The sequence below is a fragment of the Orcinus orca genome, chromosome 2 (assembly GCF_937001465.1).
Source record: "Orcinus orca chromosome 2, mOrcOrc1.1, whole genome shotgun sequence".
NCBI classification, from domain to species: domain Eukaryota; kingdom Metazoa; phylum Chordata; class Mammalia; order Artiodactyla; family Delphinidae; genus Orcinus; species Orcinus orca.
The window spans coordinates 124,267,456-124,285,452 of NC_064560.1; the positions used below are offsets into that span (position 1 = coordinate 124,267,456).

Sequence of the window (17,997 nt, forward strand, 5' to 3'; positions counted from 1 at the left end):
AGTAGTTATCAAGGACAGAAGTAGGGGGAAGGCTCACAGTCTGAGACGGTGATGCTCTGGGGACTTCTACAACTGTAGGAGCCAATCTTTACCCAGAAGACTCAGGTTTGATCATAGTTTTGGGTCTTGTTTGTTGTGACCACCCATCTGCCTTTCTGTCTACTCCCTTCCTAGTTAGAATGGTCTGATGTAGGGTTGTACAGTTTCTCATGACATGTAAGGATGACTGGGTTTCTGGTTTGACATCTATTTTCTTTGAAAGAAAAGATACTTCAGGAATTATAATTAGCTCTCAGTATTTTTAGAAGCCTCTTTTAGGTGTGTATTCTCTGTCCCTCCTATGAATCAGTCTTGGAACCATCTGGAAGTAAGGAGAAAATTCATTTTCCAAACTGTTGGCAGCTTGCAAGACTTCACCCTAAGACTCTTTGAAGTCAGCCTTTTCAGAAAGGCCTCGTGATAGATTCTTCTCCCTGACACTTTCTACTTCTCCCTACAGATTGCCTTTCCAAAGATGGTTGCTAGCTGTTGCCGCTTCCTGTGCTATTTCTGTCGAATTAGCCGACAAAATCAGAAGGCCATGTTTGAGCATCTCAGTTACCTGCTGGAGAATAGCAGTGTTGGCCTAGGTAGGTCACATCATAACGTCTGCTGTTGGCTCAGAGGTTACCCTCCCCCTGCTGACCACTCAGGCAATAAAGGGAAAGAAGTCACATGCATGCTATGGTATTTTTAAATATAAGAAGGAACCCTGCCTGATCTAAAAACAGGTGAGACGATAATAATACCATGTCTCCGCTCTCCAACCTAAGTAGAGAGGTCGCTGCCGACCAGCGCTGGTGACAGATTTGCGTCAGCATAGCCACAGTTTGACTCTTCTCTCTGGAGACCAGTGGCTCATGGTGTATGAAATGGTGCCTGAGACTGTGGATGTAGTCTGGAGGTACAGCGCCTCCCAGCCCATTCAGCTGACCAGGGAGCAGTGCTAGCGAGACCAAGGTCATGGATCCAATCCCCTCTTGGGCTGCATGCCTGTCCCATCAGCCAACCAGCCAGTGCGTTCGTAGCTGCAAGGCAGACGGGCCAGGAGCAACTATGGGCAAAGAGTGAAATCCATCACCACTGCTAGAAAACCCACGCATGCACATGCCTCACTCACTGTTGTGGATGTAAACCAAATGAATTTGTGGAAGACTCAAATACACACATGACGTGCACGTGAAATCTGAAATCTCAGTCTTCCTGTTTATCAAAGGCAGCCATACACGGACCAACCTTTTTATAAAATGCCACCTGAAGTTCTTCTCAGTTCTAGCCTAAGAACAAAACAAAGGATACAAAAGACAACGTTGGTGACCTGATTTAACTGTAAGAGCTAATTCTGTTTGAGGCTTTTTTTAACTCTAGGTGGTGACCCCAGAAATGGCCAAGTTATGTGAGCTTAGTTGATCAAGTGACATCTGAGACTTTTGAATGATCACCAAATGGGGGCCCAAGAGCCTCCATGTTAGAAAAGCACTTGAAAATACGTGGTCCCAGCTGATCCTATGAACTGATTTTCTAACTGAAGCTATATTCACAATCAGTAATGAGTGTGGGGAGGAAAGATAGCAAATAGAGCTGTTCTTAAATTGGGTGGGCAGCCCCCCTCGGGGGACAGCGATGTGATCCAGGTTTTGTGTTTGCTGCCCTCTCCTGGCCATTACTGTGCACTGCAACCTCAGCTCAGCGCTAGATGGCCTCTTTCTCTCTTTCTTTCTCCTTCTCTCCTCCTTCTTCAGCCTCCCCGTCCATGAGAGGATCCACCCCGCTGGACGTGGCTGCTTCCTCTGTGATGGACAACAATGAGTTAGCGCTGGGCTTAGAGGAACCAGACCTCGAGAAGGTAACTGGCCCTGGGGAGGCACTGTGCTTGCTCCCCACTGCCTACAGCACAGCCAGGCCAAGGAGAAGCAGACGGAAGTCTGGGTCTCTGTCAGAACCTCTTTAGCGTGTGACAAAAATATGGGGGGGGGGGCTTCCCTGGTGGCGCAGTGGTTGAGGGTCCACCTGCGGATGCGGGGGACACGGGTTCGTGCCCCGGTCCGGGAAGATCCCACATGCCGCAGAGTGGCTGGGCCCGTGAGCCATGGCTGCTGAGCCTGCGCGTCCAGAGCCTGTGCTCCGCAACGGGAGAGGCCACAACAGTGAGAGGCCTGCGTACCGCAAAAAAAAAAAAATATATATATATATATATATATATACATATATATATACACACACACATGGATGTGAGTCACTGGCAGCTGTGTGATAATTAGGACCAAGCATCTCCTGTGGTCTGGGCTCGCCAGCTCCACAGACATGGACATGTGGACATGTGTGTTCTTTTTGTGTGAAGGCCCAGCCTCACTGGTCTGCATGGGCCCACCAGAGACCTGTGGTTCCTAATAAAGTTCTGTGTCATCGAATTTACATGTTTATACACTAAAGAAAGTGACATGACAGAAAACGGTATAATTACTCTAAAGAGAAAGAGGGCCCACACATGTCCTCTCCGTGGACAGAGGAGACGAAACTGAGCTACCCCACGTCGTCGGGACTGTGAAGTGCACTCCTGGTGGGGGTCAGGCCACCTCGCCTCCATCATTTGTCCTGTCTTGGGACTGTTTCCTTGACTAGACAGCTGACGAGATTGCCAGTGAACTTCCCGAGTACGGAGAGGAGCAATCTAGTAGGGGGACAAGGAGAAGGTCGTCCACCGCGTGGTGGGTTTGGGAGCACCTAGGAGTGGGCCCCTGACCCTGACAAGGGGATCAGAAAAGGCCCTCAGCAAAGAGATGACCCCCAGCGTGGGCAGAAGCTACTCGGTCACATCGCGGGGAAGCGCGTGCCAGGAATGTTTGAAGTTCAGAGAGGAGAGCGTGGCATGCTTGAACTTCGGAAAGCTGGGTGTGACCAGAGCGCAGAGTGCGAGCAGAAAGGAATGGGCCTTGTGCTGCCATCGCTGCTAATAACAGAAGTCCACTCTCCTCCGGAATCACTGTGTGACATACCCCACTCGGAATTAACTCACATGACCCTCAGGACAAGCCTTTTTATTGTTGCCCTAGTTATAGGAGAGGAAACTGAGGCACAGAGAGATTAGGGAGCATTCTCAGTGTCGTGGGGTTTGTAAGTGTCAGAGCCAGGGGTCAAAAGCACTGGGCTCCAGAGGCCGTGCTCTTACCTATTATATTATGGGACCTCCCTGTAGAGCCTGGAGCCACGGAAGCCACTGGAGGGCTTCAAGCAGAGGAGCAACACAACACCGTTTATATGTTAGAAAACACTTTCTGGTTTCAATAAGAAGAACTGACTGGAACAGAAACAAGACAACCCCCCTGCCCGCATGCACGCAGGGACTCAGCAGCTCTGCACCCAGCAGCATGATATGTGATAGCTGCTCCGTAAATGCCCTGGGTATTCCTGGCCTCTGCCTCTGTGGGACAGACTTCAGTCAGGCTCAGCTCTTCACACATTTAGACAGCAATAAATATCACGGGTTTTATCTGGGTGCTGTGATGATAACTGACACCTGTATTTAAAAGCAGTTAACGGTTCTCTTTTGACAAGACAGTGCCACAAGCCTCAGTGCCCAGCATCCCAGCGTCAGCCTCGTTCACCTGTTCAGTTGATACTGCTCGACAAGGACCACAAGCCTCCCTCAGAAGATGCAAGATATGTTGAGTGGAGGCCAGGAGGCAGGGAGAGGGGAGAAAGGGGACCCAGGGAAATCTGTAGAGGAGGATGATGGGGTTGCTGCCTCCTTTTCAGGTGGTTCTCGTGGCTCAGCAAAGTGCGCAGGCTTTACTCAGACCAGTGTCAGGAAACGCCCCAAGTGTGGTCCCTGGGGGAGAAGGCGAAGGACCAGTGAATGCTGCCATTCCGTTCCACCCTTCTATGTATCCCAGCAGGAATCAGGCCTGAGACGGAACAGCGCGCGCACACACACACACACACACACACACACACTTATTTTTGTGGCCAGTGAAATGCCCTGCACCTGTAACCCTGAAAACTATGCCTAATTCCTGCTTTTATTAATGCTTTTCCGGACTTTATTTATTTACTTATTTATGGCTGCATCGGGGCTTCGTTGCTGTGCGCGGGCTTTCTCTAGTTGCGGCGAGTGGAGGCTACTCTTCGTTGCGGTGCGCGGGCTTCTCATTGTGGTGGCTTCTCTTGTGGAGCACAGGCTCTAGGCACGTGGGCTCAGTAGTTGTGGCTCACACACTCTAGAGCGCAGGCTCAGTAGTTGTGGCGCATGGGCTTCGTTGCTCCACGGCATGTGGGATCTTCCTGGACCAGGGCTCAAACCCATGTCCCCTGCATTGGCAGGCGGATTCTTAACCACTGCGCCACCAGGGAAGCCCTTTTCCAGACATTTTTAAGACCAAACAAAATCTAAACTCCAAGCATAATAATATTCTCGCTCCTTTAAGTAGGAAAAAGTGTGATGATAGTTTCTTACTGAGTTTTGACTTAGATCCATCAGTCTTTCAAAATGACTTAGAGTATGTGCTGTCAGCAAATACATGAGTCATTTGCCAAATGTTTATTGAGCCCCTACTCTGTGCTAGGCCCTGGGGACTAAAAATTGAAAACACCATCCTGACTTGGAAGATTAGCAGCACGATGGATTCCCCTCTTCTCCCCGCGTACATAGAATATCAGAGGCTAAATTAGAATGACAACTGCATTTCAAGCACAGGAGGTCTATTTGCTAAGCTTTTAGCCTGGTACCTTCTGAAAAGTAGGGAGATTCTAAAATATTTTACCAGATCGCAGAGCTGAGATCTTCTGCTAAGTGTCTGGTAACCTGGAAGTGAAGAGAACACACTACCCATCCTAGTCCTTAAGTGGCCATGACCTCTTTGCTAGCCGTCCCACGTTGAACGTCTCAGCTCCTGACTTGGGACAGCTGTTGTTGAGCCAGAACTTACCTAGGGACCCCTGATTAGTTGAAGGCCCACCCAGTCAACCAGTGACTGAACATTTTGGTCTTGAAATAGCATGGCCAAATGAACATGGCCAGCCTGCATCCACTGTTGCCTCCCCAGAGACACCCTACTTAGGCCTACTTTTAAATGGCAGATCCCTCTTGCCAGAACTGGAAAATCCATGGAACTATAGCACGTGGAGTGTTCCTACATAGCAGTGATCATCAGTCTCGTCAACTGCTTGGAAACAAAAATGAATGAAAGGGGGCTTCCCTGGTGGCGCGGTGGTTGAGAGTCCGCCTGCCGATGCAGGGGACATGGGTTCGTGCCCCGGTCTGGGAAGATCCCACATGCCACAGAGTGGCTGGGCCCATGAGCCATGGCCACTGAACCTGTATGTCCGGAGCTTATGCTCCGCAACGGGAGAGGCCACAACGGTGAGAGGCCCGCGTACCGCAAAAAAAAAAAAAAAAAAGAATAAAAGTTTCCAATTTCAAATCTACTAAATTATTTACCTGGAAAGTCCTGGGCTCTCTCTAGCTTCTAGGTAAATGAAAGCCCTTCAGTTCCCAGAATTTTGCCTGCCGTATAGCTATGTAAAAAACTCACATAAAAAAAAAAAAAAGCTGGGCACTTACTTTTGTATTGTTCTTGGCAGGTGGTGACCTACTTGGCAGGCTGTGGCCTACAGAGCTGCCCCATGCTTCTGGCCAAAGGATACCCTGATGTCGGCTGGAACCCCATTGAAGGGGAGCGCTACCTGTCCTTCCTGAGGTTTGCCGTCTTCGTGAACAGTGAGTCTCAGTTTTCCATGTTTTTCAGACCTAGGATGGCATAATTGTGGTGGATACTAGGAAAAGGAAATCCTTTGCACTGCTTCCTCTCCATAAATATGATAGATTCTATAGGTAGGTGGCAGCTGGAAGAAAAATCTCAGGGAGAATCAGGCTAGACAATGATCAAGAGTAGAATCCAATGGACAGTCCTGAGCTCTAGTGCCAGAGCCTGCAAGGAGCTCACTGCATGGGCTTGGGCTTGTCATCTCTCTGTACCTCTTCTCCTAAAAGAGGGGGCTTATTAATATCTTGATCTCACCTGTTTCACAGAATTAAATGCAAGTGTGCCTCCAGATCCTTAGACTATTAGTTGGTTGGATGGATGGATGGATTGATGGATGGATAGATGGATGGGAGGAAGGAAGGATGGATGGATGGATGGATGGATGGTTGGATGGATGGAAGGAAAGAAGGAAGGAAGGAAGGATGGATGGATGGATGGATGGATGGATGGATGAATAAAAATCAGGAATAACTGATCGCTGTTAAAGGTAACTAAACTCCCAGGAGAAAAAAATTGCTATAGAAACCCTAAATATTATTCTTCTTAATATTGATACAAGTCACCTCTCATTTATAGTGAATTCCAAGTTGACACAAATTCTGTATTTTCATTAGTTTAATGTGCTGAATATTGTGTAAAATAAGTAAACTACTTTCTTAAAACTGTACCTTGTCTCCCTAGATTCTGCTAAAATACTAATTCACTTACATTTACGTTATAGTTAAAATAGTTCGCCCTTTTCCCAGTTTGGAGTTTCAGGCCAACAAATCCAGCTGGGCCGGTTAAGCGATCACAAAGAAGGATTGCACCTAATAAACAATCATGCTGATTTTTCTAACTATGAGAATTCACCTAAAAATATATTGGCGATGGGGCTTCCCTGGTGGCACGGTGGTTGAGAGTCCACCTGCCGATGCAGGTACACGAGTTCGTTCCCCGGTCCGGGAAGATCCCACATGCCGCGGAGCGGCTGGGCCCGTGAGCCATGGCCGCTGAGCCTGCACGTCCAGAGCCTGTGCTCCGCAACGGGAGAGGGCATGGCAGTGGGAGGCCTGTGTACCGCAAAAAAATATATATATATATATATACACATACATATATATGTATGTATATGTGTATATATATATATATATATATATAGGTGTGACGTGATCATTATATTCCCATGTGTTCTTGTCTTCCTTCCCCTCCCCCCCCCCCCCGCTTATTTTCCTCCACCATAATGCACTCTATTCTTAATACTTGAATGGTTTCCGTTGTCCCGGTTTTTCCCCTTTCCTGACTTGGTGACAGACCTTGAGATGTCTACCTCTTGTTCCCCTGGGACTCATCCAGCCAAGTTTTTAGGAACTCAGGCCTTCTGCTTCTCTCTGCATGTTCGTCACTGTCCCTCCTGTCTGTCCATCATCAGCATTGCTAAACTCCATTTTCTTCCTCTGAGGCCAGTTTCAGAGCATCCTCTAATAGTCTGTCTTACTTCTAATCCAGATGATTGCATGTCCAGAATTAACGCAGAGTTACTGTGGTAATAAAGGGAAATTTTTTGTTAAATAGATTTTAAGGATTCATAAATGTCACCAAATTATGTAAATAGACTGTATGACACAAACCAGATACAGGCAGGACCCATTTATTCATGTTGGCCACCTTCACAGTCAAGATCAAGTGCTTTATGAGTCAATTAGTGGGACTGTCCACATGGGTTATGAAGGTAGAGGAGTCCACTGGCTATGGTCTTACCTGGATGGCCAAATTCCAAAACTTCCTTATGCTTATTAGGTACTACCATATTCAGCTAAACTCTAAACCAAAAGCATTTGGTCCACCCTCTTTGCTTTCAGATTGTTTTATGTCTTTTTAATATATTCTCTGCAGTACGATTTCATAATGCAATACATTCTAGCAAATCTATTAGACCATCAGTAGGAAGATATGTGCACTTTAATGTTTATTGTGTCTCTATTATATAAAGGCCACATTTGGTCTTGGCAAAGGATGTTGGCTTTTGCATTGAAAGAATTAACAGTCTAGTAAGTGGAACAGGCATGGAGAGAGGTCACTGTAATAAGGAGTGGAGTAAGGTAGGGACAGAGTGATAGAGGATTTCACGAGGGGAAGCTCACATCCTGTTGAGATCAGAAAAAGCCTCCTGGGGGAGGTGATATTAGAGATGAGCTTTGAAGGGTCAGATTTCCAGATGCAGAGATGCAGAAGAGGTGATCCAGGTAGGGAGAAGCTTGAACAGTGGCCTGAGAGCTAAAGCACACATGCTTAGGAAACGCAGTGATTGGCTGATCTAGAGGATAGATACATGATTGACAGTGGTAAGAGACCAGGTTTAAAACGTAGGTAGGCAGCTATACTAGGGAGAATCTAAATGCCAAGCTGAAGAGTTTTGTCTTGATTCAGTGTGCAGAGAACTGGGAAAGAAGAGAGATTGATGGCAACCACTGGGAGCTTCTGTGCCCAGGTTAGGATAATGAGTTTCTGAATTATAATGGTGTTGATGGGAATGGGATGGAGGAGATCAGCTGGAAATAAATTACAGAGACAGAATTTACAGGACTCGCTGGTGGCGATGACTCTGGTGGCTGGGCCCTGGGTATGTTGGGAGAAAAGGAACAGAAGTCACTTTGAAGGTTAGAGATTTTTTGTGTGTGTGTGTGTTGGGTCTTCATTGCTGCACGCGGGCTTTCTCTAGTTGCGGCCAGTAGGGGTACTCCTCTTTGCGGTACACGGGCTTCTCATTGCGGTGGCTTCTCTTGCTGCGGAACATGGGCTCTGGAGTGCACGGGCTTCAGTAGTTGTGGCACGCGGGCTCAGTAGTTGTGGCTTACGGGCTGTAGAGCACAGGCTCAGTAGTTGTGGCACATGGGCTTAGTTGCTTCACAGCATGTGGGATCTTCCCGGACCAGGGATTGAACCCGTGTCCCTTGTCCCCTGCATTGTCAGGTGGATTCTTAACCACTATGCCACCAGGGAAGTCCTGAAGCTTAGAGATTTAAGGGTAGGGAGAAAAGAAATAAGGATGGTCAAAAGGAGAAAATGGTTTGAGACGGAGGGTAATGAGCTTGTGTGATTCAGGTAATGATTTGCAAACCCCAAATGGAGATGCCCCTAATTGGGGCAATAGGATAGAGATCAATCAGGCAACAGATTGGGACCGAGTAGACTTGCGGGTCACCTGCAGTTGAAATGGTAGGAGTGGACTGTCACAGGGGAGAGCATGAAAGAGAGAGGGATGGCAAGTATGGAAAAAGAAAAAATTAGAATCTTGTTGAGCACCTAGAGGAGATAGAGTGGCTCAGTCACAGCAGAATGACATGGAAGAGGTTGGGCTGGAGGCTGGAGTATCTTGGGTTCAGATATGGCTCCATCACTAGCTCTGTGAATTTAGGCAAGTTACTAAAACTTTCCTAGCCTCGCGGGTTGCATATAACTCACAGAGTTGTTGTGAGGCTTAAATGAAGTAATCCATGGAGAACTCAGATTAGCACACTGCCAGAAATGTAGTACGCCTACAGTTGTGTTAGTTGGCATTGTTTTTGTGATCCTTACAAGAGTATTAGGACATTTGAAATGGGAAGACTCTCATAAACAGATTCCTTGGGGTCTCAAAGCTCTTTGTCTTTACATCTTTATTTCAAAGTCTTTATATCTAAGAGGTGATTACAAAGGACTTCCCGGCCACTTTTGTGGCCTCTGCTCAGCAGCGAAACATGAAGGTGTTATGGGTGATCATGATAGATAACGGGAGTGGTTATGGTGGGTGATGGGTGATGGTGGGGGTCGGTTGGTGGTAGGTGGTGATGGTGGGTGAGTCATAGTGAGGGTAGTAATAGTGGGTAGTGATTGGTGATGGCAGTGATGATGGGATATGATGGTTGAGTGGTAGCCATCGTGGGTTTTGTGAGGTGATCGAGGTGAGTGGTGGTTAGTGATGGTACGTGTGGTGATAATGTTTCGTGGGTAGTGGTGAGTGATGGTAGGGGTGGTCATAGTGGGTGACGGTAGTGGTATATGATGGCTGGGTGGCAGGCGGTCATAGTGGGTTGTAGGGGTGACTGTGGTAGGTGGTAGTGCGTGGTGAGGATGGTGGCGGTGGTAATAACAGCTAACACTTAGCATTTTCATGTGCCAGGCATGGTTCAAAGCAATTTTATATGTATTAACTTATTCATTTGCTGCAACAATCCAATGAGTTAGTTACAGTTATCTTTATCAGTTTATGGATAAACACCCCTCTGCTGAGAGAGATTAAGTACCTTTCCCAGAATCACACAGCTAGTAAGACTTTTCCTAAGATTTGAACCAGAGCAGTTTGGCTCCAGAGGCCAAACTGTACTCAAACCATTACGTAGTATTGCCTTGAAAACACTTCCTCCCTAATGAACAAGGAGAAATAGCATTTCCTCCTTTGAGCTGATCAGTAATTGTGGAATTATTTAATTTCTGTTTGGTGCTAATGTTTAAAAAAAATTTTTTTTGAAGGCAAATCAAAAGCTCTTGCTAAGAGGGAGGGGATATGGGGATATATGTATACATATAGTTGATTCACTTTGTTGTACAGCAGAAACTGACACAACATTGTAAAGCAATTTTACTCCAATAAAGATGTTTTAAAAAAGTAAAAAAATTTTAAAAAGCTCTTGCTATATCAAAATAATAGAATTAGAAAATTCTTTCTAACATTATTTTACTAGTTTCTATTACAGTTGGTGTTAAATCTTCTTCTTAAAGCATATCATTTTCTCCACTTTATTTTTATTAGCTTGCTGGGAAGCCTTGGGTTGTGTTTAACGCCAGGAGTCCTGAAGCTGACAAGTTTCTATTAACCCAGGAGTTGCACACTTTATAGCCAGTGTACACACAGATGTGTCTGGGTGTCTGATTAATCCCTTCCTAATGTAGCACCAAGTAGGAAAAGATTCCTTACAAATCCTCAAAAAGAAAGCAAAAGTAATTCTGTGCCTCGTTAGCGTCCTCGGAGTATTTTAGTGATATCTTCCTCAGGCTACAAGCTTATCTGTGAGGAACACAGCGTGTCCTAGCTTTGCTGAATCTTGTTTCCCTAGGCAGCTTGGTCATCAGTGGTCATAAGCTGGGCATCCATCATGTGACATGTGAAGAGTACATGAGGGGTTATGAGAAGTGACAGGAGACATGCTCTAGAAGTTCTGCCCTGAAGTCACTTACGAATCAAAGCAGCAAACAGAGCAAACCCAAGTAAAATTATCGGCAACGTACATACATACTAAAAACTCAACTACACCTACCTACGTAGTGAGACGTGTGACTGTTGGCAGGCCAGAAGTGATGGTGCTTATTGGAATCTGGTGAAGTGAGTATAGGAATGCCTGGGGAAGAAGAAGGCAAATGTTGAATAACATCTTGAAGAAAGAAATGGACATAGTTTAACAGAGTAGTTGGGGGAGAGCATACTGGGGGGCGTTGAGCTGGGAGCCATGAAACTTTTAGGATGTGTCGTTTATGTTTCAATAACAATGGAAGAAAAGTCTTTTAGGATCAAGGGTACAAAGTAGCATGTTAGCTTTGAAGGGCAGAGTAGGAATGAATGCTTAACAGAATCAGCTGGTTCGTATATTCATGTTTTTAGAGTTAGAAAAAGATGTAATAACCATTCTTCAGTGTGATTGGTACTGATGACCGGGGATGGTTAGGATTAAAATGTCTACGATGTCCTCAAATTTATAATCCTAGGAAACGGACAGCCTTGCTTCCTGCAAACAAAGGCTGATAATTGGTCTGATAACGCAGTGATGGAGAGTCACCCCCAGCGTTCCATGTGATCATTTCAAGCCTCTACATGATGTTAACAAGAGGCTTGAGCATACAGGGTTAGATAGTTCAGACATGAACCCTGTTCTTATTAAACATACGGTCTAGTGAGAAAAGTAGAAACAGGTACAAACAATTCATTCATTATACTTGTGTGCGGTGCTTTAAGGAGGAGGATAGGGTATTTGAGAGGACTCTGGGGCTTCCAAGCTTAAGCTGGTCCTGAAGGATGAAGTGGAGTTACCTAGATCAAGGTTTTATGTCAAAGGAATGAGAAAGGCAAAGTTCCAGGCAAAGGAACTTAAAACAGGGATTGTGTTTAGAATAGAGAGAGTAAGAAAAGCGATGGGCGGAAGGTAAAATCATTTCATCCTTCCTAATCATCCCTGTGGCGAGAATGACCGCTTCTGGTTAAAACGGGGAGAATCATCCCATTTCCATCCAGCTTCTTAGGAACATTGAAAAGAAGGTCCTAATGCGAAGGCAGTGTTGAGAGCCTTTGAAGAAAGGCTCTGTGAACATACACACTGCTATTAAGCTTATTATTCATTTGGAACTCCAGCAAAAACATTGCTGTAAGCCCCTGGGCAAAGCTAGCTTACCTCAGATCTCTCTCTCCCTTGAAAAATGCCCTCAAGGTCAGTATTCAGCTTCCCCACTGTGGATTTGGTTGGCAGTCCAACTTCCTGAACTACAGGTAATTAGGAAGAGAATGTTCTCTCTCTTCTAATCAGGCCATCCTCTCTACCTTGTGAAGCCTTGAGAAATTCTTTTCCTTGGTCCCCTCTCCAGTTAGCATCAATGGTTGCACTTCAGTTCCTTCCTATTGCAGGGCGCCCTCTGCATCCCCCACGGATTGACCACAATTCAGTGATCAAGCGACGGCTTCCTGGGTCCATTGTAGCTCCAACCTAATTAGCTTAGATTTGAAGACCTGAAATTCAGATAAAATAAGGCTAATTTGGCAAATGAATTTCAATAGCAAACTCAATATAGAACTCATAGCCTAATTTTTCAAATTCTTTTGGACATTGTGGTCCACGTTCCGTCAAATTCCATGATGCTGATCGTTTCGGAAAGAGCTAAGTTAATTTCAGTGTGCTGGTAAAGACAAGGGCTGACCCACAAGTGTTTCCATTCTGAGAACTGAAAGAATCAGAGCACAGTGTTTAAATAAGCTTGACTAACAGGGTTGGGTTTTTTCTCCATTTTTTGACACTTACAATTTCAAAGTTTTAGCTTCATTATTCTTGTCATAGAAAATGACAACTGAGAGTGTGCTACCTGGTAAGTTTTGTGGGCGAACAACATTTGAAAGTAGCCAGCTGTGAGTTATGTCTGTAACTAAGAATATTTGCTTTCAAGTATGCTGATGATCATGGTGCTTTTCTTTAAGTATCCCTCTGTGATTAAACTCTATCATGTATCAATGCCAGGTTCACCTCATAGGAAAATATGTCCTTAAGACTTAGCATCACCTCTTTATCTGAGCTCTTCTGTAAACTGTACGGTATCACTCAACCTTGTCCTTGGGTTCCTTTCCTGCCCTGATTCATTCCACCATACCATTATTGTGATTATTTTCCCTTTATAGCACCTCCTGAGAATTTTCTTCACATGGATTCTGGTTTAATTAAAAACAAATTCTCTTTTGATGTTATATTAGATGAAACCCGAAGAAAAGCTTCTTTATAAAAATTTCAGTCTCTTCTTGAAGGATTGAGCTATAAAATAGTGAATGCATGCTGATGGGCTGTATAAATTCAGTTTAATGAAATATTCTGAATCTAGTTACACAGTTCTAAAACTTACAGAGGTATATACTTACAATCCTGAATTTTACCTGTGCTGTAGAAGGTCAAGTGATAAAAGAGGACGTCAGCAGGCCAAGCTCTTGACCAAGTCTACAGGTAGACTCTCCAGGGCTGTGAGACACAGCAGTGTGTTCACTTGTGAGTTTGTGTGGGCACAAGTTAGTTTCAAATATCTGAACAGCAAGCTCAGCCCTTCTGATACTGTGGACATGGTGGAAGAAATCTCTGCATATAGGTTAAATAATAGACTCACTCTGAAACTAGAAGAGGCACAAACATCTCAACAGGGCAAATGAGACCCAGTGAGACTGTGCAGTGTACCTACTCACACAGGGATTTGCTAAAAATCTGGAAGAGAAGCCAGATTTTATGGGTTCCCATTCGAATGCTCTACTCTAAGTTGATTCATAAAATTTTTCATCAAACAGAACTTAAACTCCTGTGATAGTTTTAAAATATATCTATAAATTCTTCCATGCTCCTTTTTCCAAAAGATGGAACCTGCTTCTTCTCCCTTTTTTATTTTTTATTTTTTTTTTTCCGGTACACAGGCCTCTCACTGTTGTGGCCTCTCCCATTGCGGAGCACAGGCTCTGGAAGCGCAGGCTCAGCGACCCCGGCTCATGGGCCCAGCCGCTCTGCGGCATGTGGGATCTTCCCGGACCGGGGCACGAACCCGTGTCCCCTGCATCGGCAGGCGGACTCTCAACCACTGCGCCACCAGGGAAGCCCTTCTTCTCCCTTTGAGTGTGAGCTGGACTCAGTGAATCACTTCTCATGAATAGGATATGGCAGAAGTGACAGTATGTGACAAAGTTGTAAAAGGTATTGCAGCTTCTGCCTTACCCTCTCTCTTGGATCCTTTGCTCTGTGGGAAGCCAGCTGGCATGTCATGAGAACACTCAAGGAGCCCTATGGAGAGGTCACATGGTGAGGAACTGAGGCCTCCTGCCAACAGCCATGTGAGTGAGCGTGGAAGCTGATACTCCACGTCCAGTCACGCCTTCAGGAGACTGCAGCGCTGGCTGACATTTTTACTGCAGCCTCATAGGAGATCCCAAGCCAGGACCGCCTCACTTAGTCACTCCCGAATTCCTGACTACAGAAACTGTGAAATAATAGTTACTGCCTTAACCTGCTAAGATTGGAGGAAAATTTTAATGCAAGAATAAATAATTAATATTACAACAGCATATCAAGATGCTATCTATTATAGAGCTCAATCCTCTAATAATATCTAATGATCTTATTTAAAAGTTTTTCTTTAGGCTTCATCCAATATACAACATCAAAAAGTCTTGTCTTTGAGGCTTCTTATTAGCCCAGGGATAAGTTCTTAGACACAAATTAAGTTGTCATCTGAGACACTGAGACAGAAAGTGTGTTTCATGAAATTGTTTGAACAAGCTGTAAAACTACTTTTGATTATAAATATTGGCTCTGAGAAGCATTGGCTATCCCTCTCTACATGTCATAGTTCACTGCTTAATTATTTCTTTGGGAAATGATACCCTGTCTATAGTTGTCTATGGTTCTTCCAAAGAAAAATACCAGCAAAATACAATTGTCCAACCTTTAGCTCCCCACAGAGCTAGTCTAAGAGTAACCAAGGTAACTTTACCAAGTAGATTCCCACCTGGATAAATGATTTCAGAAATGCCCTGAGGTTCATCCCCACAGACCTGGTTGTTCTAGGGTATGTATTAGACTCTGAGAGAAGACAGCTCAGGAGCTAGCATGTCACTTCTCGGGATGTTAATTGAGGCACACCCGATTGAGTTACCATCTTACCTCCTCTCAAAGGAAGGAAGGAAATACCTATTAAGCACCCCTCAGGGAGTTAATAAAGAGGTAAAGTCACTTGTGAATTAATCAGTAATCCATGGCAGACTCAGTAGTGTATTTCTTGCCCTCTGAGGACCTAAATATAGCGAAATAATGTGAATAGCACAAAATCCTGAACTGAGAAGTAAGACTGTTCTATATCAGTTAATTGTAATACTTCAAATAAATAGAGTCTGATGTAATTTATCAAAGCTCCCCTCTCTCTGCATCAGTATTACCTCCTAATCTTAAGAGTATGTGACAAGATCAATCAAATACTGTCCTCCCAGCCTCATCAATTAGAAATCAAATCTGGGGGAATTCCCTTGTGGTCCAGTGGTTAGGACTCTGCACTGTCACTGCTGAGGACATGGGTTCAATCCCTGGTCTGGGAACCAAGCCACCTGGTGTGGCCAAAAAGAAATCAATTCCAGGGTTGTTCTCTCCAATGAGATGGTAATAATGCTTCTTTCCCTTAGGTGAAAGTGTGGAAGAAAACGCCAGCGTCGTGGTCAAGCTGCTCATTAGACGCCCCGAGTGCTTCGGCCCGGCCCTGCGGGGTGAAGGAGGAAATGGTCTACTGGCGGCCATGCAAGGCGCCATTAAGATCTCCGAGAACCCAGCCCTCGACCTCCCCTCGCAGGGGTACAAGAGAGAAGTGTAAGTGAATGAGTTGCCTTCTCACCCCAGTATGGTTGTCGAGCTTTGAAATAGTCTCAGTACACGCACGGTAAAGCAAACGTCCATAACCTCCCCCTGGCAGAGAAAGCACAGGCGCTCTGCAGTTGTGGCTCACACATTTTAGGTCACTGTGTCAAGCTTGTTGTTATCTTGACTCCCAGTAAGCCTAGTGATCAGTATCATCTTCATCCCTTTGCATTTCTCCTACTCCACTCAGGCCAGTTGGCAAATGGAGGAGTCAGCAAGCTCTTTCAGCCCTCGCTGCGCCTCCCTATGGCATCCCCATGGGAGGAAGCTGTATCCAGGCTAAGAGGCCTGGACCAACAGGGTTCCAGTCACTGTCTAACCCCAGTCCATTCCCTTCAATATTTTGAACCTTGGTGTCCCATCTCATACCTCACTTTTAAGAAGAGGGAGTACCCTGCACTCCCTCTTCCGAAAGTGTTCGATTTGATTCCTTAGGTAAAAAGAAAGCTGCAGAATGTGAAAAATCACAGCAGTAAAAATCTTGGTATTTAGGGCTTCCCTGGTGGCGCAGTGGTTGAGAGTCCGCCTGCCGATGCAGGGGACTCAGGTTCGTGCCCCGGTCCGGGAAGATCCCACATGCCGCGGAGCGGCTGGGCCCGTGAGCCATGGCCGCTGAGCCTGCGCGTCCAGAGCCTGTGCTCCCCAACGAGAGGCCGCAACAGTGAGAGGCCCGCGTACCGCAAAAAAAAAAATCTTGGTATTTAATGGTTAAAGACATAGTTAGTACGTTATCAGATTGCCTTGTGACCTTCCTTTCATTATGTCTTGTGAACATTTCCCTTTTATTGCAGCCTCTAGATTAGACCCCAGAATCTAGAGATGGGATATAACTCAGCAGAGGTAACTTTGCAGCCAGTGGCTCCTTTTTTGGGGGGGAGGGGGTGGTTATTAGTTCTGGTAGGTGATCTGGTAGAGTTAGATAGAATCCCGAACATAAACTGTCCTAAATTTCTCATGTAAAATGAGAAAAACTGAGGCCCAGAGTCAAATAGCTTGTTAGCAACAGGGCCAGGACCTGGACTTGACCCTTCTGACTTCTTGTCCAATGTGCTTTCCATGTCTATTAAGGAAGGAAAAGGGAAGGAATGGTTGGTAGGAGCTTTGGGGGTCCCAGTGCAGCTCCATGAGTGTGTGTGGTCTGCATGATGCATTCATGTCAGTAAAGTTCATGGGACCCTAGGAATGTCATGAACAAATATTTGAGCCTTGAGCCTGGTGAGTTAAACCATCTCATTGACAGCTAGAGGGAGAGAAGGAGCCCAACGGAAAGGATGCGTGATGCCCAGGGTGAGCAGAGAAAGTGTTTCTATATCGTGTCTAAAACATGGCCCCACCTGCCAGGCTGCCTACACCTCCTTGTGTTGGTTCTCTCTCAGCAGCGCGGAGGACCATGAAGATGAAGAAGAGGTTGTGCACATGGGCAATGCAATTATGTCATTTTATTCGGCTCTTATAGATCTGCTGGGCCGCTGTGCTCCTGAAATGCACGTAAGTGATGAGTTCCCAGAGAGCGGATTTGAGGGGCTTGAACCAGGAACACTGTAGATTTCATGAATGTCATTTCTTCTTCCGACTCTGACATTTGTGAACATGCCTTTCTCTCCGTTCCTTTTAGCCAATATCAAAAGTAGTTTCCATCTCTCGTACCTGATTCTACAGTTTTCCAGGGAAGGACTCCTGGGAAGATCTCTGTGTTGTGTGATTTCTCTGTGACACTAATAGGGCATATCTGATACATGTTCTGTTTCAAAAGCCTCCCAAAACTATGTTTTCCTATGCCTCAACTTGGTCAAAATGTGAGCAACTTGATTTCTTGATTGTGTCTATCAGGACACTCCACATGGAAAATCCTTTCTTGACAACCATGGTGTCAGGCATCAGGAAGGTAGTCACGGTTCATGTTTGCTTATTTCCCAGAGGTAAGCTTTACAGACATACTAAAAAAAATGTTTCTAGGGCTTTCCTGGTGGTGCAGTGGTTGGGAGTCCGCCTGCCAATGCAGGGGACACGGGTTCGTGTCCCGGTCTGGGAGGATCCCACATGCCGCGGAG

General features: G+C 45.6%; 1 protein-coding gene across 2 annotated transcripts in view; it reads left to right on the forward strand.

Moving 5' to 3' along the window:
• The window catches only part of RYR3 (ryanodine receptor 3), a 555,614-nt gene that overhangs the window by 415,768 nt on the left and 121,849 nt on the right, over positions 1-17,997 (forward strand). For both annotated transcript variants that reach the window (XM_049705467.1, XM_049705468.1), the window contains exons 41-45: positions 500-629; positions 1,782-1,885; positions 5,620-5,755; positions 15,718-15,898; positions 17,323-17,434. In XM_049705467.1, the coding sequence (XP_049561424.1) occupies positions 500-629; positions 1,782-1,885; positions 5,620-5,755; positions 15,718-15,898; positions 17,323-17,434 (663 nt within the window). The remainder of the gene's footprint in view (positions 1-499; positions 630-1,781; positions 1,886-5,619; positions 5,756-15,717; positions 15,899-17,322; positions 17,435-17,997) is intronic.